The 21043-nt window shown below is 35.0% G+C and overlaps 4 protein-coding genes across 6 annotated transcripts; 1 reads left to right on the top strand and 3 right to left on the bottom strand.

Moving 5' to 3' along the window:
- Positions 1-3343: 3343 nt before the first annotated feature.
- LOC149383568 (uncharacterized protein At2g39795, mitochondrial-like) lies at positions 3344-5221 on the bottom strand. Of its 3 annotated transcripts, none has more exons than XM_089628296.1 (4): positions 5106-5221; positions 4284-4562; positions 3780-4117; positions 3344-3702 (listed from the first exon to the last, which is right to left on the bottom strand). In XM_089628296.1, exons 2-4 carry the CDS (start codon positions 4521-4523, stop codon positions 3543-3545), a joined length of 738 nt encoding a protein of 245 aa, XP_089484422.1. In that variant the 5' UTR covers positions 4524-4562; positions 5106-5221; the 3' UTR covers positions 3344-3542. The 3 variants fall into 3 exon arrangements, with proteins under 3 accessions (XP_089484422.1, XP_089484424.1, XP_089484423.1); XM_089628298.1 differs by having other exon boundaries at positions 4287-4562; XM_089628297.1 differs by having other exon boundaries at positions 4284-4559.
- A 1897-nt stretch (positions 5222-7118) lies between these two features.
- Positions 7119-9442, bottom strand: LOC149383567 (uncharacterized). The gene is made up of 3 exons (XM_089627836.1): positions 7844-9442; positions 7306-7755; positions 7119-7229 (listed from the first exon to the last, which is right to left on the bottom strand). Exons 1-3 carry the CDS (start codon positions 9440-9442, stop codon positions 7119-7121), a joined length of 2160 nt encoding a protein of 719 aa, XP_089483962.1.
- A 1829-nt stretch (positions 9443-11271) lies between these two features.
- On the bottom strand, positions 11272-19948 carry LOC149383565 (protein MICRORCHIDIA 6-like). Its single transcript, XM_089628772.1, has 19 exons — positions 19497-19948; positions 15846-15863; positions 15623-15697; positions 15494-15528; positions 14835-14913; positions 14402-14491; positions 14219-14294; positions 13863-13941; positions 13605-13733; positions 13423-13521; positions 13232-13327; positions 12989-13129; positions 12833-12925; positions 12703-12751; positions 12434-12545; positions 12188-12311; positions 11970-12052; positions 11818-11860; positions 11272-11590 (listed from the first exon to the last, which is right to left on the bottom strand). The coding sequence occupies exons 1-19, from the start codon at positions 19600-19602 to the stop codon at positions 11489-11491; spliced, it is 1629 nt and encodes a 542-aa protein (XP_089484898.1). The 5' UTR covers positions 19603-19948; the 3' UTR covers positions 11272-11488.
- On the top strand, positions 18025-19118 carry LOC149383566 (uncharacterized). Its single transcript, XM_089629431.1, has 2 exons — positions 18025-18391; positions 18461-19118. The coding sequence occupies exons 1-2, from the start codon at positions 18107-18109 to the stop codon at positions 19022-19024; spliced, it is 849 nt and encodes a 282-aa protein (XP_089485557.1). The 5' UTR covers positions 18025-18106; the 3' UTR covers positions 19025-19118.
- Positions 19949-21043: the final 1095 nt, after the last annotated feature.

The following is a 21043-nucleotide window of genomic DNA, read 5'->3' as shown; positions in this document are numbered from 1 at the left end:
TAAATTTTGGCACAAATAGTCCCCAATCTTTTATGATTGGAGGGTTTTGGTCTCTAAACTTTTTTTTGAAGTATTTTGGTCCTTAACCTATTGATTTTATAGCATTTTGATCATTTTTTTTAAATTATAATTTTTTTATTTATAAAATTCAATACCAAATCAACTTAAAACATATTTAAAAACTAAAATAACTTATTTATAATTTTAAAAAGTTTAAAAAAGTAACATATATAATGTTATAAAAATTTAATATTGTATAATTTTTTTAGTGTTTTTAAGATCAAAATATGATGTAATAAATTTATTTTGTAAAATTAACAATTTAATTTAGTATATAAACATGTTTTAAAATCTATAAAGTATATAATTTCATAAACTAAAATATTTTATTTTGAAAAGGACCAAAATGCTACAAAATCAATAGGTTGGGGACCAAAATACTTCAAAAAAAAGTTTTACTAAAATGTCACTATCATAAAAGGTTAGAGACTATTTGAGCCAAAAATCCTAAAAGAAACAGACATATTTTTAGCAATTTTATATCGAAATGGACGAGAATAACAAAGAGAGATCAATAAAATTTTGTAAGTTCGTGTGTAATTTACTACTCGAGATATCGATTTTTTTTATTACGTGAATACCGATTATCAAAAAAATTCCAGAAATCAATTTTTTATTAAAAAAATGTATAAACATCGAATCAAGAAAAATATGTTAAATAAAATTGTATATAATAACATCAAGGAATAGAAAAAGATAAAGTATTTCCTATTTTTTTTTAAATGAAATCGTGACAAATATTATCCAAAATCATACTTATATATTTAATTTAAAATAATATCATTTTAATTAAAATAAATTACATTAATATTAAACATTTTTTTTTATTAAAAAAAGAGTTGGGTTAAAATTATTCTAAATTAATGCCTCAATCAAGCTCAAGTTTGACTATTTGGATGTGGCTAAGCCAGGCCAAGCTTGAGGACCTATACACAAAGACTAATCCGGACCATTTAACGAGCCTGATCCAGCCCGATCCTACTCCAAAAATGGGTCGGGCCAGTAAAAAATTATAATAAAACGTATTATGTCATATTATAAATAAAAAAAAATCATCAATAGGGATACTTGAGTTTCCAAGCTTTATGATAACCACATTTGAAAACCAAATCATACTTTCGACTCCTTAGGAAAATTAAGCATTTGGACTCCTGAATCTCCGTGATTACCTCTCTTGGCTTTCTCCCTAGTCAGCATGATACCGCATTGTTTGTCAAGTGTTTAAGTACAGGTCATATCCTTCTGTCATTGTATGTTGATGATATGATTATTACCGGCGCTGATTATGATGTGATTGAATCGTTGAAGTTTGACTTGGCTCCGTGCTTTGCTATGAAAGATCTGGGTTAGTTGCATTACTTTCTGGGCATCGAGGTGGCCTTCTCCATGAAAGGCTACCTTCTATCTCAGTCAAAGTATATATTAGGTATTTTTTTAGTTCGCTCGTCTCACTGATAGCAGGACCGCTGATACTTCTCTTGAAATTAATGCTCGCTACTCTCCATCTGACGGGTCTCCTCTACCCAATCCTAGCCTATACTGCACGGTGGTAGGGAGCTTGGTTTATGTCATGGTTACTTTTCCCAACATTGCACATGCTTTTCATATTGTCAGTCAATTTGTCACTGCTCTTGCCACATTTCATTGGGCTGTCGTTCTTCACATTCTCAAGTATCTTCGTGGTATTCAGTTTCAGAGTCTATTGTTTCCTTCCTCGTCTTCGATAGAGTTGTGCGCCTACTCTTTGCCGATTAGGCTGGTGATCTTACAGATCGCAAGTCCACCACTGGATTTTGTGTTTTCCTTGGAGATTCACCATCTCTTGAAAAAACAAGAAGCAGGATGATATTTCTCGCTCTTCCACTGAAGTTAAGTACCGCGTTATGCCCACGACTACATGTGAGATTGTTTGGTGACGTTGGTTACTTGCTGATCTGGGTGTCACTCTTCATCATCCTACGTCACTATACTGTGATAATAAGAGTGCCATCCATATTGCTCGTAACTCGGTCTTTCATGAGCAAACCAAACATATTGAGATTGATTGCCATTACACCCACCATCATTTATAGTTTGGTAAGATCATATTGCCATTTGTTCTCTCTTCTCTTCAGATTGCCGATTTATTCACGAAGGCTCGCTCCACTTCGTGCTTCCGCTTTTTAGCTGATAAACTCTCAATGCTTATTGATGTAGCATCGTGAGTTTGAGGGGGATATTAACATACATACGTGTGTGTGTATATATATATATATATATATATATATATATATATATATATATATATATTAGTCATTTTTAATTGGTGATATAGAATTTGGTGTAGTCAAATGGACCCCACAAAAATAATAATAATAAATAAAATCCAAAGCCTATACTAATGCCAATGGTAAATCCTTTCCGGCAGAGATAGAAAAAGATGGCTATTCGCCAAAATCTTTGGCTTGTCACGTCATCCGTCCATGAGAGACCTTATTTGCTTGCTTTGACCAAGTCTCCCTTGATATGCTTTTCTATACGTCCAAGACACAATTTTGAAGGACTTTTGGGCCAAATTCAAGTGGGACCCACGAGTAAACATTTAATCCACACCAACACAATTTTCAAATCCCTATAAATACCCTTTGCTTTCTCCACATTGAAGGTAACTCTCTCATACTAAAAAAAACTATAGCAAAAATTCTACTCAAGAAAATTCTATCACTTGTATTCATTTGAGACTAGAATCAAGAGAATCAAGATTATCTCTACTCATACAAACGTTACTAGAGACTAATGTTGAGCGTCGGAGCACGCGCCAAGGGGAAACCGTCCGCGTCCCTCTAGTTCACATTTTTTTTTTCTTATTTTCTTAGGAATCAAGGACGAAGAACGCATTCCCGACGAAGAACCAGGCGAAATATTATTTCCCTCTTTGCGATTCTAAGATCCTCTGAAGCTCTTCGACGTTTTGAGCCTTGTCCCGAACTTCCTCGAACCCTTTGGACTCTTGAAAAGTAATTTGGGCCGACCCGAGACTACGCGCGCGACCAATCCAAACACGCCATGTGTCCACGAACGTTAGGTATAAAAAACGGCTTAACAATCATTATCATTATTATATTTATTTTAGATTATTTTCATTTTCATTTTTTTTATTAGGATTATATATACCCAGACTATTGTATTTCTCTTTTATGTATTATCATTCAAGCTATCTCTTTTATTTTCGTAATCCCTCTTCTCACTTATCAATATAACATAATTTATAATTACCAATATAACATAATTTATAATTGCAACATTGAAAAGAATCTCAACCCATATTTCATTTATTTATTTAAATTAATTGTCTTCTGAAGTGGATCAATGTGTTAAACAGATCCTAACAACAAATCATTGAACGGGTTTTTCTTCGGACCTATCTCTCCCGAGTACATGATACGAAAACCAAAAAAAAAAAAAAGAAAAAGAAAAAAGTACTGCTAACACCCAGCTTGTTTTTAGTGCTCAACAAAGCTCTTGAGGTTATTCAGCCAATTCTTGTACTCTTTCCCTTCCTTGGCAACCATGTAACCGTGAAGGAATGTCACAGCGTTCGCATCAACCCCTCGAGTTTCAAGATAGGTGTAGAAAGCCTTCTGGAAGTTCTCGTCCAAATCACTGAGCAAAAAAAAAAAAATATTTGGCTGACAATTTCAATTCAAAGGCAAATGAGTGAATGAAGAATAAATTCTTACTTAAAATCGGGTCCTTCGTACGCAAGCTGTTCATCGGAGCTCTCGGGCTTCTTAATCGACAAGCTATCAATGGAGTACTCGCCGCCGGGGAAGGCAGTGATGCCGAATTCTAGTTCAAGTCTACTCGATTTGGAAACGCTTACGACTAAAGGAATACTCAAATCGTTAGAGCTCTCATTATCCTTATCCTCAGCCTCTCCCTCGCCTTCCATCGCAAGATTGGGTATGTCAGCTTCGATTTTGATGGTTTCGTCTCCCGACTTTCTTGTTAAAATCACAGTCCTCTCTCCCAGGTTGTCCTCGATTTCAAAAGGAAACCTCTCCGGGATTTCGTCTACCTACCTCCCACAATAGACCATGAAATTTATCATAAACCTGTCGGGAAGAAAAAAATCTACTTCGCTTCGAGATCACGAGTTACTTTTAAAATATTACTTAATAACATTGACTTAAACTCCTATTCAGCTACAAAACTCAACTACAATACTTAAAAAAAAAACTTACAACATTTTGGCCCTCTGCTTCGTCGGCGCAATCGATCTCGGATTGGAGGATATTGAGGAGATTCTGGTCAGCGGGTCGTTTGGCCGACGAGAATCGCATGGCCGACGGAACGAAGCTCCGGCCGAGAATTCCGGTCTGAAGAGATCGGAAGGCGTGAAAAGACCTTTGAGACCCAGCGACGCGGATCGCGAGGGGAACCACGGACGAGGAAGCTCGCCGGACAAGAGAGTAAAGAGCCATTTCAGAAATGGATTTGGAAATCGAAAAAACTGTTCACTGCTGAGGTTTTAGGGTTTTAGGATTAGCACATTGATTCACAATCAATATCAAACAACATACCAAACACCAGTTTTAAGACTCACTATTTACAAGGTCAGATCTGCCAGCAAGATTCAGTAGCAAGAAATAAAAGCGAATATACAGAAAATCAAACACTCAGACGCCGAGAAATAAGACCATAAAAAAAAAAATTAAAAAATTGGTTAAAAAGTCGATACAATGACTGCCAGGATTTTGAATTTTAGTTATCTAAGTTCAAATTTCACAGTTTTCCTACAGCAATATTCTCATACCGAAAGTCATAGATTTCAACAATATATCCGATATGATTAAGCTATTTTACACCAAATCGAGAGTAATAGCATGATTCACTGTAAAATATTACGCTCGTTAAAACAAACACACACAAATAAAAAAGGAATAAAAACTTGAGAGAATAAAAGGTGTTGGTTTCTCACAAAGGAATGTTTACACACGTACATACATAAACAGCCAAACATTCAAGACGAATCGGAATTGAAGAATGATATTTTTTTTGGTTACCGAGGTTCGTCGCAAAAATCAGGCGAGGTTCGTCGCAAAACTCCGGCGAGGCTCGTCCCCTATAGTTCCCACTCTCACAGAATCAGTTCACAGTTCACAGTTCCCACAAAACCCTAACGCTCTGTTTTCTGAGGTAAAACCCTAAGCCAAACGACAAGTAGAGCAAAACTAATGTGTCGCTTCGGTTATTGATGTCGTTCGCTGGATATACTTTTCAAAGAAGGAAATATGACATGGTGCACATAGGGATGTAATCGGGTTACAGGTTAGTTGGTTTTTTGACGTGCTACAATTAATTTTTTTTAATTTTAAAATTCAAACAAATCCGAAACAAATCCGATTGAAAGGTAAAACCAAAACAAAACAACCTAAAAATAATCGGGTTGGTTTGAGTTGATTTTTTCGGATTATAATTCTCGATAAATGACTTTATAATTTGAATGAAAATCATATATATATATATATATATATATATATATATATATATATATTATATCTAACACGTTATGTCAAATAAAATCAAAATTCTTAAAAAAGTTTACATATTAAAATAAATAATTACCAAATCTTCATGTATTTGCAACTAATAAAACATGATACTAAGTATTATTTGATTTCATTATAATATTATGAGTAAATGCCGGTAAAAATACCTATTGTTTTCGGTTTCATCCAATTTGCTACCTAAACTTTTTTTTCCACGGGAAAACTACCTAATCTCACTATTTTGCGTTGCCGTTACTACAAGAACCGTTTAGTGTAACAGAAGTCCACATGTATCGAAGTGAAATGAATTGGGTTAAATTGTAAACAAATAATTCGATTATAAAAGGGGAAAAAAACTAAATATAAATCCCAAATCAAAGAATTCGATTATAAAAGGGGAAAAAACAAAGAAATTTGAAAACCCTAGGTTTTTCGCTTCTGATTCAATTTCTCTTCTGATTATATTTCTTCTCCTCTCCGCGATAATGAACGAGCATCAATTTTCGTCGTCGTCTACATGTAGCAGCAGAAGTTCGAATCGCGCATCGAGTCGACCACGAGAATCGCAGAAAAGAGACCAATTTCTCACGACTTCCACTTTTTCGTCCAGAGCCGAGGGGACTTGCAGGTGTGGTGTTCCATTGGTTCAGAGAACGTCATGGACTAACTTGAACCCCGGCAGGAGATTCAGTAGCTGCTACAAGAAAGCTGTAAGTTTTTTATGGTCATTTTGTGCTTGTGATTTTTTCGTTTCTGGTTGACATTTCTGGTTGGATTGACACTGAATGTGGTATATTTTTTCGTTTGTTAGAGTGAAGGTGGGTGCACGAATTTTTTCTGGATTGACCCTGAAATGTGCTACCGATCGAAGGAGATAATTCCAGGTCTACTTAGACGTATAAATGAGTTGGAATTGGAGAAGAAGCAAGCATATCAAGCGTTAGACAACCTGGAATTGGAATTGGAGAAGCACGCAGAACAAATGTCGAATAGGATAACCTGGAATTATTTTGGAACTAGGATAGCATGTGTGATGATGTTTTGTATGTTTTTTGGTATCATGTGTGTGCTTCTTTTGTGAACTAAAAAGATGCGAGTATGTGTGTGTTTAATAAGATTTTGGGTGTTTAATGTGCTTAGCTTCTGGTGTGAACTAAAAAGCATGTGTTCTGTTATGCTTGTGTAATGAGAATTGGTATTAATGTAATCAGAAAATGGTTGTGTAATGTGTGTGTTCTGATATGCTTGTGTAATCAGAGAAAAATGCCAATAATATCAGAGGCATTAACAGAGAAAAATGCGTGTGTTCTGATATGCTTGTGTAAACAAGTATGCTACACAGAGACATTAATGCATTAACAGAGAAAAATGCTTGTGTTCTGATATGCTTGTGTAAACAAGCATGCTACACAGAGACATTAAAAGACATAAACAAAGGCCAATACTGTTTTGGTTTTAGTTGCACAAAAAAAGGCCTAAACAGAGACATGAAAATACATAAACAACGGCCAATACATAAACATGGTTTTAGTTCTCTTTTGCCCTTGTGTTCTGTCTGGTCTTCCGATTCATTCTTTTCACAGTCTCGGCAGAGAGATTATCCTTCTTTGGCCGCCCTCTCTTTCTTCCTTGTGTGATCTGTCATACAAGTGTGTCAAAACTTAAGTAGACAAAAATAAGACATAAACAAACGCACATAAAACAACTAACTAACCTGCTTAGCTCCTGAATTCTGACAAGTGACTCGTGAATGTCCAGTTTGGCCACATTTGCTGCAATGATTCACTTGGCCCTTCCTAGAGTGCTTTGTCGGAGGAGGTAGCGGTTCACTTGGCTCAAATCCTGGTGGTGGTTCGTCATTGCTTTTATTTCTAGCCTTCTTTGGTCTGCCTGGCAGTGCAATCTCTGGTGGTGGTTCGATGGGGTTGCATCCAGTTTCAGGCCATTTATCAGGACTCGTCATTGGTTGAATTATGCCACTGTACGCTGCCATATAAGCCTCCTTCTTATACCAATCATCGATATAGTCCATTCTATTCAAACCCGACGCCCAAATACAGGTCAAAGCATGTGGGCATGGTATACCATTAAGCTGAAAAGATCGACATGTGCAAGTTTTTGTCCTCAAATCAACCACAAAAGACTCTGTTCCAAATAAGGTAACCTTCACAGCATAGAAACAAACTAAAATCAGATTTTATGATTCCCAAATCATTAAAACACCAATAAGATTTCATGATAAAACATCATACCTGGAACTTTGCATTACCAGCCAATGTGCTTTGACAATACCGAGCCGTGTTCTTGTACGTCTCCATCAACGCAAGTATCCGAGGTCCAACTGGTTCAAGCCATTTCTGGACACCTTGTCTCTTTGTTTCAAATCTACACATCATCCAAAACCTGATTTTCTCCAACAGTGTGATGATCGGCTTGTCTCTTGCAGGCAATATGGCTGAATTGAAGCTTTCACAAAGGTTGTTCAAGAGCATATCACATTTCGCATTGGTTCTGAAATGTGATTTGCTCCATTCAGTTGGATTCTTTTGCAATAGCCACTCATGTGCATTCACATCCTCATCTTTAAGCAATTGCATCCTTCTTTTGAATTCTGGCTCTGTAGTTGCCTTTGCACACGCCCACAACAATTGCTTAAGATACAATCCAGCATGTTTGGCCTTGAAATTGGAATGTAGATGCCTAACACAAAACCTGAATTCTGCTCCTGGAAACACATCAGCTAAAGCCTTTGCTAAACCTTTTTGTCGGTCACTCATCATAGTGAATCCGGTCGAATTCATAATCTGAAGATCTTCGCGCAAAAGCATCATAAACCAGGTCCACGTTTGTGTATTTTCCTTCTCCACTATAGCAAACGCAATTGGAAACTGAGAGTTATTCGGATCGATGCCAACAGCAGCTAGCAACATACCCTTACAATAGCCCTTCAAAAAAGACCCATCAAAACAGATCAAGGGCCTGCAACCCTTATTGAATCCGTCCTTGCACGCTTTCAGGCAAATGTAAACTCTCTCAAAAACCCTTTTATCACCAACCATATTTGTTTTCAATAGGGCAGTGGAACCTGGATTTGTTGCTGTTAGTTGCTTGCAATAATCATCCAGAATCCGGTACTGGTCACTCACTGGTCCCTCTAAAGCATCTCTTGCTGCCTTCTTTGCTTTGTAGAACACATTCGGTGACACATTGCAGTACTTTGCCGCAGAAGCTATTTCCTTGAAATTCTTATAGTCCAAATTCGGGTTGAGCCTGAATTCCTCCAAGAAGTGATTGGCAAGCCAGGTACTTGTCACGTGCTTGTTATCGAAGACAATACCGCAGTCGTGCTTATCAACTAGCGTATTAATCCTCACCGTCTTCTTGTCCGAATTCAGAACTCTAGCATACAAAACCCATTTGCAACCTAGCCCTAGACATTTGGCTCTGACTCGTTTCGAGTCGTTAAAAACGTACTTCATTTCCCTGTTAAATTTTATGAACTCCTCTTTCAGTATCTTCCTCAGATTATCCATTGTGGGAAATTCCATACCTAGGACAAACTTGAAATTGGAAAGACTTCCACGCGGGTTGAACTCCTTGCTCGTCTTCCTCGTCTGATTGACCTCGTCATCTTCGTCACCGTCGCTATGCAAGCTTTCAAGGTCACTCTCATCCCTATATCCATCAGAGTTCTCACCTCCGACGTCGTTACAGATCTGGTTCACGGCGGCCCACCATTGTTGAGGCTCCTTCGTGTTCTGCAAATCATCTACGTGCTCTCCCTGGTCGCGATACTCCTCCTCTACGAGCTCGGCATCTTCAACGTCGACTGGTTGTGACTCTTCCTCCATTGTGGTTTCTGATTTGGGAATTTCTGTTCGTTTCGTCGCGCTCTTTTTTTTTTTTTTTTTTTTTTTTTGAATTCTGGCTCTTTGTTTTAATGAGAACTCGCTTTTAATTCAATTTCTTTGTTTTTCATTTATTTGTTTTTCATTTAATTGTTTTAATGAGCCGTTATATTCTGACCTTAAAATTGGTTCTTGTAGTAACGGCAACACAAAATAGTGAGATTAGGTAGTTTTCCGGTGGGAAAAAAAGTTTAGGTAGCAAACTGGATGAAACCGAAAACAATAGGTATTTTTACCGGCATTTACTCTAATATTATTATACTACATATAAAATATTTAAAATCTTAAAAAAAATTAAAGGATTAGCACCATCGGGTTGGTTTGGTTTAACTCACGACTATAAAAAAAAACTAAACCAACCCGAAACAATTGCGGATTGGGTTGGTTACAACCCAAATTTCATCGGATTTTAATGAGGTGATTTAAAAAAAATGCGGTTTGGTTTGGATGATCGGATTATTCAGTTTAGCGGTTTTCATGAACACCCACATAGTGCCAGACTAAGATTGCAAATTGGGCCAAACTATGACATGGTTTTTTAGCTTTAATTCTAAAAATTGTGTCTTAGAAAAATAATGCGTATTTCTAGTTTTACCCTTGTATTCCTTTATATTGATGATAATTTCTTCCGCTTTAAAATAACATTATTTGCAAGACCTCTTCTCTGTGAGATGATTTCTGCGAGAGGACGAGTGTTCAATACTTAAGAAACGCAATATTGATGTTTCAAGATTATATCTTGTAATTTGTGCTTAATTGTTCAATGTAATTGATGAATTGATAATATGATATATGATGTATGATGTAAAATTGAATTATTCCAAAAAAACAATTTTTTTTTTAATCTTAATTCTTGGTCTCAAATTCATCTTTTATTCCCCTCAATTTCCTCAAAGCCTATTTTTTTTTTTGTTCTCTCAAATCTTCTCACCCATGAACCACATTCATCCGTAAATAAATATAACCTATATATGATCCACTAGTAGACAGAGCATAACCTAAACTATTTAACGACAACTGTTATTTTTTTTATTTTTTTTAAGAGGACTTGTCCCATATGTGACCCAAGATGATGTTACGATCTCAAGTTCTTTTTTTTTTGTGCCATATGTGACCCAAGATGAAGTTACGATCTCAAATTAGTGTGCGCTGTGTGAGCAAAAAAAAAAAAAAAAAAAATAGTGTTCGTGGAACACGTTTACCCTACTTAATGATATTATTAACTATATTGTTGTGCCATAAAGATTCTTTGTTTCAGTCAAACAGTCCTTGAAAAAGATTTCTAACTTAAAGCGTATGGGCACACTATTGCCAACTCAAATATCCAAATATAGACATCACAACTTAAAAAAAAAAAAAAGAAGAGTTTTCTCCTCCGTTCAGAATGTGTCCAAAGACTAAAGTGATCTGATTTCTCGCCACAAAAATACTTGGAGCTTTCACATGTGCGTAGAAAGAAAAAAAAAAGCTAGTCAATTTAAAGTTGTGGATTTGTAAAATAGTCAAAATTTATCTTAATTTAGTGAAATAACAAAAATGTGCAATAATCTGGTTTCAAATTTTTTTTTTGACCCCAAGAGTAATTTTTTTGAAAGTGAAATTGCTTATAATAATTGTCAAAAATTTTAATCTTGATTATAAATTTTTTTTGGAAAATATAAATTCGATTACTTTGCTGAAAAGTTAAAACTTTGGTTATTTTGCTAATCAATAAGTTTCAAATAACTATTTTGTACAATTTTTCCTAAAAAAAAGGACAAAAATCGATAATAACTATTCCTTTACTAGTTGTTGCATGTGAAAGTACTAGGCTAAGCTTCTCAGCTGTTTGAGGTTTCCGTTATTTACATCAGTAATTAGCCCCCCTAAATGAAAGCCTTTTAGTTTTACGTTTGCGATATAAATGACAAACCTTGATCATATATAAAAGGCAAAAAAAAAAGGGGCGATGGAGTCTAACATAGCAAGGTGAAATATATATCTTCGTCGTTAAACATTTTCAGACTCGGTTGTTTCCATTGCCTCAAACACTCCCAACAATTGAACGTAATTCTTTTCGATTTCTTCCAACTCGGCTTTAAGTTGTTCCACCTGCAAATAAACAGAAATCAACTGAATTAAGTTCCTCTTTCCCTTTTCATCTATATGAAAAAAAAAAACCAGCCATAAACAAAACAATTTTCGCCTATAAGTATGCAACGCATATTCAATCATGTTAAAAATATTGCACAAAATGAAAAAAAAAAAAAAAACAGAATAATCTTAAGAAAATAACACGAGAATCATTGATCTTACGCTATACATTTTTCTTAACATACCTTGATCATATATACCTCTTCCTCTTTCTCGTACCTCAAGCATCTGCAAATGTAGAAATGACTCTAAATCAAGGACCTTTCTTGGGCACCAAGCAACATCAATTGTAAATAGTTTAAAAAAACAGATATAAACTTGTGTGTAGAGCACTGACTTTGCATGTAGGCTTTGGTTTTCAAATATCAAGTTCACCGCCTCTTCATTATCTTGCTGATTTATGCCGATAACTTGTTCAAGCTACAATATAAACATAAATTAATAAACCTTACTATTGTAAGAAGAAAATAAAAATACTAAGTACGCGTAAACAAGATTTAAAAAAAAAAAAAAAACAGATCTAAAAATCCCGTGAAGGTAAACTAAAGCTCATACACTTGGAGAAGGGTTCTGATTCAATGTGGGTGTCACCACTGGAGAGCTTGAAATCGACTGCACTGTTTTTGTTTTTGGTGTTTTACGCTTGTGATTCTCGATGAGCAATTGATGATGGAAGTCCCTAAAATAAAGTAACAAAGAATCTAAAATGACTCGACTAAAATAATAAATAAAATAAAAAAGCCTAAATACATCACAAAACTACAAATTCGGTCTGATTTAACCCAATGAAAATTTACTCACCAGTATTCATATTGCATGTCCCTCAACCGGGTTTCGAGTTTTTGAAAGAGCGAAGTCTTCTCGAAATCTTGCTTGTTGTGCGTTGGTTCGATGTAGTTTGCTTCCAAAACGCCTGAGAATATATGACGTATGAACATATTTCAACCATTCTATTATTCAACCCCTGATTATTTCTACTAACATTATGAATCGCATATCCCTTAAATCCTGACATTTTTTTTGCATCAAATCCTAACATAAATCTATGCGAGAGAGAGCCTTTTACTCACCCACGATGCCCCGTCTACCGGATGAAAAGCCAACAACCCGCCAAAATGGCTGAACCAACAAAAAAAAGAAGATGTAAGTGTACAGAGAAATATAGAGAAACGATTTTGACAGTAAATATATGTGACATACTAGAATTAACCGGTTTTTGTAGTAGACATTAAACCCGTGGATGTTGACTTGTGGGGCTTCTTTATGGAATCCAATCGTAGTAATAACTTGAACCTGAAACAGATCTATTTTTAATCCACAAACTTTTGCTGAAAAAAAAAGAAAAAAAAGACGGACCTTTTCACGGATTTTCGGTTTATACAAGATGTATTTCAGGTGTTTGAGATCATCGGCAATATTGTGATGTTTAACTACCTCCCCTCGAAGAATGATTTTGAAGCTCTCTGGTAACCGCAGATACAAAATGGACAGGTAAGCCTGTGAACGACAAGGAAACTTATGTTAACTAAAAACTTTTTTTTCGCTAGCCCATCGTCCGATTCACCCAAGAAGATTTTTTTTTTTCTACATCAGGCTTACGCGTAGAGAAGAAGAGAATCTGTTTGCAATATGCTTGTCGTTTGACTTATTCCAAGAGGATTCGATTTGTTTAGCATCGCCTCTAAGACGAATATCCTGTGACGCGTCTCATCAAAGGTGAAAAACTCTCAGCATTTCATAATGTTGTGATATAAATAAATATAAAAAAATGAAAGGACCAAATTTTTAACCTTCGGGTCTGTTTCGTGGTCTAGTTCTTCAATGTTATCATCGGCGAGCCACAAGTTATAGACCATAACTTTGGTACCATGGTCCCCAATGTCATTGAACTACGACAGATAATAAAAGAGTCCCATGAGTTTGCTTGTCTATGAAGGAACAAGTGATACATCTATATCATGTAACTGCCTACTTGCTGAAGAAGCTCGGATTCCGTAGAATAAGGAGACCACTTCAACAGCGTTGACAGATTGGACATAAAATGCTCTTTACCATTCAAGAAATCAAATTTATCAGTTGAGATATTGTACTCGCAATGAACCTGAAACCGAATTTACAGAGCATTAGTCTAGCTTGCAGTACTACTCAAGAAATGAATTAACGTACACACAGTGTGCTTGAGATATATGATTAAACTTGTAATAAGATCAAGTTTGACGATGAAGCTCACCATAGGTACGACGATTCTGTCATAGCCTTCTTTTCTCAGGAACGAATACGAGAGAAGACCGATGTTTTGAGTTACTATGCTGCTAATTGTAAAAAAAAAGGTAATAATTTGAAAACATGCTATTTCACATTGGGAATGTAAAAAAAACATAAAAAAGAGTTGAAAATCTAGCCTGTGTTTGATAAATGCTTAAGCCATAAATTTCTACATACACAGAAAATATATTTGCTCAAAGAACTCACAAGCTATAAATATTACTACAAGCATTATCCACTATTAGACAAAAAAAAAGGAACAGTAAAGTGATTGAAGCAAAAACCTTGAAGCCATTAAAAAAATATTGAAAGCTATCATACCTCTCGTGCAAGTGCCGGCTAAAGACGATAACATCTGCACCGAGTCTCATTGTACTCGTCTTAAAGCCATTTCCATCTTTAAAAAGAAAAAAAAGACTCGTCTATCAGTACACTATAACATATGACTTTGATAAAGAAAACAATCCTTGAGATATGAAACATTTTAATGAATTATATCCGTACATTTTCCTATATCCGACGGCCTGTTCTTGCTCGTGAAGCCAAAGCTCATACAATGTCTCATAGCTTCTGGACTCATGCCACCACCATCATCTAGAACAATGTGTATAAACTGAGTTATGAGCTACAATTGAATTATATATATATATATATATATATATATATATATACATATAAAACAGATAATTTCATAAATATAAAGAGCTTAGCAACTGCCTAAGGTCAAGATTACAAAAACAGGAACTCTAAGATACATATTCAGGTCAATGCTGTTTAAAATTTCACTCTCAGAATTGTCAGCTTCTTCAAAGGGCCTTTTCTTCTGTTTCCCACAAGTCATTGCCGCAACGAGCCATTTCGAGCTATTTATACAATATATATACAGGATATATGGGCTCAATGCTGCTATATGTATATAATTATACACAATATATACCTTTAAATAGCAATGCAGAGCTTCCATCTTTTGGGTTTGTGATTTTATCAATGCTCACAAAAGTGGCACCATTTCGGATCTAATTCATAAAAAAAATAAACACCAAAATACTTCAAAGTCTAGTCCTTATAAGTAGACCATAAAAGTATAATTACAACCAAAGGATTGATTTTCTTTCATTACACATAAGACATTGCTGTAGAAATATTTTAAATTCAAAGCTTACAAAGATGAACGAGCATTCGAGGACCTAGAACCCTCCAAAAATAGCCAAGTCTCACACAAAACTATTTCAATCTCGTTTTGGCTTAGTATTTCCAGTCTGTACTTCTACACTCAATCTCCGAAAAATATAATTTTTGTACCCTAAAAAATTGATGAACTATTTCACTGCCTAGAGTCCTCACACATTCATGGATTAAATAATCTCCAATGTCATGACATTTATGTACGACTACTAGGAGTTATGTATGGTAAGTTTAGTTTAAACTACAGTCTAAACAGGTAATTAAGTTTGTCATTAAATAAATTCGTTATTTAGTTCCTTTTTGGCACAACTAATCAATCATCTGCAAACAGATAGAACAATGAAGTTAACCAAAAAAAAAAAAAAAAAATCAAGAGACACAAATTCTTATCCCAACAGCTAAAGCTTTTACCTCATCAATTGCATTGTCAAGAAGTTCGGCTATGGCTGTTAAAAAAAAACAAATAAAGAATTTAGGAGAAGAACAAAGATAATAAATGCATTAAATTGAAGGAAATAATATAAATAAACAAAACCCAACCACCGAAGGCCCACTTGTGTGACGTGGCATTGGAATGCAAGAACTTCGGGTGCACATTTATATTATTTTGCCAATCTGACAAACATTAATCCCAATAAATAAATCCAATTAAAAAAAATTATGCTCACACATAAGAAACAAATCTCTGCTAAATTGCTAAGACACCAGCGATTTTATATATATTAAATAAAAAAATCCGATATGCAATGAAATCAATTCTTACTCTGAGGTTTAGCTTTAGGCCATCTCCAACCGATCACTCTATTTCTCACTCTATTTCTCACTCTATTTTTCTGTAAACAGTGATTTCTCTCCAACCGAACTCTATTTTTCACTCTATTTTTCACTCTATTTTGTCTCCCTTTATTTCCTATTTATACTTATACCCTTATATTTTTTATTATTATTACTAATTAGATAACTTAGAAGAATTATGATAATGAGTAAAATATTACTCTATAAATTAATTATAATTATAAATATAAATTCACATTAAATAAAATAAAATTTTATTTAATAAAAATCACAACACAAAAAATAAAATACAACACAATACAATTAAAATAAAAAAAAAATTACAACACAACTCAATTAAAATAAAGTAAAGCAAACTACAACACAACAAATAAAAGTAACTTTAACACAAACAATTATGACTCGGAATTAGAATACTCTTCCCACAAGTGCTCAATCAATGCATTCCGAAGTGCGATGTGTGCATCTTTATCTCTTATTTGTCTATAACGATTAACGAATTGCTCAAATCTTGTGCCATCATCCCCCACCATTTCAACATTCGCTGGTGGTGTTTCTCCCGCAACTGTTATTGGAGCACTAAGATCTCGTTCATCTTCAATTATCATGTTATGCATAATTATGCATGCAGTCATTATATCTTGTAAGACGTCTTTTCTCCAAAATCGTGTCGGTCCGGCAACAATTTCAAATCGTTGTTGGAGAACCCCGAATGCACGTTCTACGTCTTTTCTGCACGCTTCTTGCTTCATTGCAAAATACTTTTTTTTTGCCACGTGGCTCTCGGATAGTTTGCACGATGGTTGACCATTTTGGATATATACTATCAGCCAAATAGTAACCCATATTATACTCTATTCCTTGTATGACATAATGGGCAGGAGGAGCGATACCTTGAGTGAGATTGGAAAATAAATGGGAAGAATCTAGCACATTGATATCATTATTGCTCCCTGGCATACCAAAATAAGCATGCCATATCCAAAGATCATAATCTGCTACAGCTTCAAGTATAATAGTAGGCTTTCCACCGCGACCCGTGTATTGGCCGGCCCATCCAGTTGGACAATTTTTCCATTTCCAGTGCATACAATCTAAACTTCCTAACATTCCTGGAAAACCACGTTGTTGACCAACATGCAGAAGTCTAGCAATATCATTGGTTGTTGGTGATCTTAAATATTGCTCAGAAAATACCTCAACGATTGCCCGGCAAAACTTCTTCATGCTTTCAATCGCCGTTGACTCTCCTATTTTGACGTACTCGTCTGTGGCATCTGCCGGAACACCGTATGCCAGCATCCGAAATGCAGCTGTTATCTTTTGAAGGGGTGACAAACCAAGTTTGCCGGCGCGATCCACCCGTTGCTCGAAGTAGTTGTCATGACCTTGAACAGCATCCTTTATGCGGAGGAATAATGAGCGAGACATCCGATATCTCCGACGGAACATGGCTTCATCATACATCGGGGTTTCTGAAAAGTAATCATTGAATAGTCGACGGTCTGCACTCACTCGATCACGGTTGATGAAAGCACGTCCTGGCACTGAGCCTCCCGCTCTCATGTCTACTTGGCTTGAATGTTGACGGATAAGCTCTGTAATCAAGATATTGTTATTGATGATAGCACGAGTTATGGCCTCCTCCTCTTCATCCAAACTAGTAATGAAATCGTCATCCGAGCTTGAAGACGACGAGGACCAATTAGTATTCATTTTGGGAGATAAAATGAGAGAATGTGTATTATATTCAGAATAGAATGAGTGTGTGTATTAAAACTCATGATAGAATTGGTATTTTATAGAGAAAAAGTTAATGATAAAGCTGAGAAACGAGTTGAGAAACGTGAGAATCTTGTAAGTGAGTAGTCAAATCGCGTCAGAAGGAGTTGAGAAACGTGAGAATCTTGTAAGTGAGTAGTCAAATCGCGTCAGAACGAGTTGAGAAACGTGAGAATCTTGTAAGTGAATAGTCAAATCGCGTCAGAACGAGTTGAGAAACGTGAGAATCTTGTAAGTGAGTAGTCAAATCGCGTCAGAAGGAGTTGAGAAACGTGAGAATCTTGTAAGTGAGTAGTCAAATCGCGTCAGAACGAGTTGAGAAACGTGAGAATCTTGTAAGTGAATAGTCAAATCGCGTCAGAATGAGTTGAGAAACGTGAGAATCTTGCTATAAATATTGCCTTCATAAGTTGTAATTTCACCACATCACTCACCTTACTAAAAAAAATGTCTAGAGCTTCTAATTACTCTCGAGATGAAGACAAACTCCTTTGTAGGGTTTACATGGAGATTTCGCAAGACCCAATCATCGGTATATACCAATCATCCGATCAGTTTTGGACTCGTGTTGCGGAAGCTTACAACAACGGCAAAAGTCCGGATTCAGAGATGCGTTCGACGCGATCAATCCAGTGCCGTATTCAAGTGATTGAGAAAGCTACAAGGAAGATGCATGCATGCATTCGACAAATTGAGAATAGACACCCAAGCGGTGCTTCAACTGAAGATATTGTGAGTAATATAGTTTATTATTTTCTCACGATTAGATTTTTACTTAACCATTGTTTTATCAACTTTTAGATGGATCAAGCTAAAGTATTGCTTTCACAAGATGAAAAATTCAAGAAAGGTTGGAAGTTTGATCATGTGTGGAACATTATTAAGAATTTTGAAAAATTCCAAGATGGAGCCTCAAGTGCAAGACAAACATCTCGAGGTTCATCTTGCCCACAAGAGTCAGAAAATCCAACTCCTGAATCTGCTAGACATCCATCTCCTCCTGAGCGGCCGATTGGGGTGAAGAAAGCCAAATTAAAAAAAAAAGTGGATGATGGAATAATGTCTAGAATTAGTGGTATTGAGGAAGGAAATAAAGAACTTCTTGAGCAATTGAAGAAGACAAGTGTTATCAGGCAACGCCACTTGGAATTGAAAGAAATCAAGGAAGAAAATAAAATATTGTTCCGGGATTTAAGTTCAATACCAGATCCACAGGTTCGGGCATATGTTCAAGCCGAACAAGCGAAAATTATGCAAAAGAGGCTTGAACAACAACAATCCCATGCACCACCTCCGACTTCTGATTCATATTCTCAATATTTTACCGGTCTCGGGGGATCCGGCACCAATCTTCCAGAATATTAGTTTATCTATTGTTATTTTATTTTGTTGCATTGTGTTTTTAATGTCTTTTGAGTTTTTTTGTTGACTTTCTTCTAAATTGCTAATGTAATTGTGTTTGGTATTAGTTGATTATGACCGTTTTAATATTATAATTTTCTTGTAATGTGCAAATATCATTGTTGTATTTTAAAATATTGTTGTCTTTTAAATTATGCACAATAATAAATTTTATATAAATTAAATAATTTTAGGGGTAAATATTAAGTAATTATATACAATTTGGGCATTTGGGTAAATTTTATAACCTAAAAGAAAAAAAAAAAAAATAAAAATAAAAAAAAAAAAATTTTAGCGTGTGAACAGTGCAGCGCTACAAATAGCGCTGCACTGTTGGGAAATAACTTCCCACGCTAATATAGCGTAACTTATTGAGCTCCAGTGGGGCACTAGCGCAATACTAAGGAGAGTATTGCGCTCCACTGGAGAAGCTTAGAGCTCTGATGAGGTTCGTAACTTCCAGCTTTCCAAAATTGCTGACAAAACCGCTCCGAAGAAAGGCTCGTGTGATCGGCTGGGTATTGCTCTTGATCCATCACCATCGAGACCGAAATCGAAATCGGAATCGAAAACGAAATCGTAATCGCAGTGATGTTTGAGATATCACTGTGATTATGAGATTGAAGACGAACATGACTGAGCGAAAATGAGTTGAGAGCGAAAAAATGAAATCAAGCATTATGAGTCCTACAAATCCTCTGTTATGTCTTACTGAATAGTTTTCACGCAGAAAAAAAAAACAAAAAAGTTCAATCTACAAATCCTCATGAACGAAGTTCTGGCATCAATAACAATGTACCGCAAGAAATAAATTTATATCTTCGGAAAAAAAAAATGAACACGAACATGACTTAGCGAAAATGATTTGAGAGCGATACAATGAAATCAAGCACTCTGAGTCCTAAAAATCCCCTGTTATGTCTTACTGAATATTTTCACGCAAAAAAAAAAAAAAAAAAAAAGCTACAGTTAAAATCATCATGGAATTAGCATAGACTACTAGCAAAGTATCTTAAAAGTGTGAAAGCTTGCCTTGCAAAGATTCAAAGCAATGGGAAGAAACAAATGAAGAGAGAGAAGTTTAGTAAAGAGGTTTACCAAAGTTATGTTTAGAATTGTAAAATATTAAATATAATTTTAAATGCAAATTAAAATTAGAGAGAGATGAAAATAATGAATAAAGAGAGAGAAATTTGGTAAAGATGACTTGAAAATGAAAAAAATGAAGAGAGAGAGAAATTTGGTAAAGAAGTGAATGAAGAGAGAGAAATTTGGTATTTAAGACTTGAAAAAAAAAAAAAAAAAAAAAGAGAGAAACTTAGTAGAGAGGTTTACCTTTTAAAAGAAAAAAGTTTATACTTAAAATTATAAAATAATAAATATATATTTTAATCAAAATAGAAATTGGAGAGATATAGATAAATAAAAAGTTTCTAAGGGTATTTTGATCTTTTTGTGTAAAAAGTCTATCCATGTAACTTTCTAGTTACCAATTATTTTCAAGTAATTAAATGTATTATTAGGTTTACATAGTCAAATTTCTATTTCGAAATAAGTTTATCATTTGAAAATAAAAAAGATATGCTTATCATAATGGTGTAAAATTAACCAAAAGATCATAATGGCAAATTACAAAGATTTTTTTAAGGATAATTTTGCTGTCAATGGAAATTGAACTCATAACCTCCACTTTGGAAGTGATGTGAAATTACCGACTAAGTTATTCTAGGTACTACGAAAATTACAAAGAATTAAAGACAAAAGAAGTGATGATAAGAAGCACGTACTACTTTGAAAAATAAGTTTAATTTTCTTTAGATAGAGTTATGTAAAGAAAAATTCAACCATAACGTAAGATTTTCACCAACTAACATTTAAAAGTCGTTAAACAAATAATCAATGTGATGAGCTGGCAATTTAATAAACTCAAAGAAATATTTGTTGTGTCCTTTAGTTAGTCGCAACGGTTAAGGAAAATATTCA

The sequence above is a fragment of the Urtica dioica genome, chromosome 10 (genome assembly GCF_054948205.1).
Source record: "Urtica dioica subsp. dioica isolate 48M chromosome 10, U.dioica_male_clone48M_v1_H2, whole genome shotgun sequence".
Lineage (NCBI taxonomy): Eukaryota > Viridiplantae > Streptophyta > Magnoliopsida > Rosales > Urticaceae > Urtica > Urtica dioica.
The sequence above is the reverse complement of the archived record's forward strand: the minus strand, read 5'-3'. Positions and strand labels throughout refer to the sequence as shown.

What these genes read in the sequence shown, in the direction of transcription:
- LOC149383568 (XM_089628296.1), bottom strand. Translation starts at nt 4,523, where the DNA reads ATGGCTCTTTACTCTCTTGTCCGGCGAGCTTCCTCGTCCGTGGTTCCC. An exon ending in AAGCAGAGGGCCAAAATGTT is followed by an intron (nt 4,118 to 4,283) that starts GTAAGTTTTTTT and finishes TGTGGGAGGTAG; the next exon opens with GTAGACGAAATCCCGGAGAG. An exon ending in TACGAAGGACCCGATTTTAA is followed by an intron (nt 3,703 to 3,779) that starts GTAAGAATTTAT and finishes TTTTTTGCTCAG; the next exon opens with TGATTTGGACGAGAACTTCC.
- LOC149383567 (XM_089627836.1), bottom strand. Translation starts at nt 9,442, where the DNA reads ATGGAGGAAGAGTCACAACCAGTCGACGTTGAAGATGCCGAGCTCGTA. An exon ending in CTGGTAATGCAAAGTTCCAG is followed by an intron (nt 7,756 to 7,843) that starts GTATGATGTTTT and finishes TATGCTGTGAAG; the next exon opens with GTTACCTTATTTGGAACAGA. An exon ending in AGAATTCAGGAGCTAAGCAG is followed by an intron (nt 7,230 to 7,305) that starts GTTAGTTAGTTG and finishes CTTGTATGACAG; the next exon opens with ATCACACAAGGAAGAAAGAG.
- LOC149383566 (XM_089629431.1), top strand. Translation starts at nt 18,107, where the DNA reads ATGTCTAGAGCTTCTAATTACTCTCGAGATGAAGACAAACTCCTTTGT. An exon ending in GTGCTTCAACTGAAGATATT is followed by an intron (nt 18,392 to 18,460) that starts GTGAGTAATATA and finishes ATCAACTTTTAG; the next exon opens with ATGGATCAAGCTAAAGTATT.
- LOC149383565 (XM_089628772.1), bottom strand. Translation starts at nt 19,602, where the DNA reads ATGGTGATGGATCAAGAGCAATACCCAGCCGATCACACGAGCCTTTCT. An exon ending in AGCCGGCACTTGCACGAGAG is followed by an intron (nt 13,942 to 14,218) that starts GTATGATAGCTT and finishes TACAATTAGCAG; the next exon opens with CATAGTAACTCAAAACATCG. An exon ending in GACATGCAATATGAATACTG is followed by an intron (nt 12,312 to 12,433) that starts GTGAGTAAATTT and finishes ACTTTATTTTAG; the next exon opens with GGACTTCCATCATCAATTGC.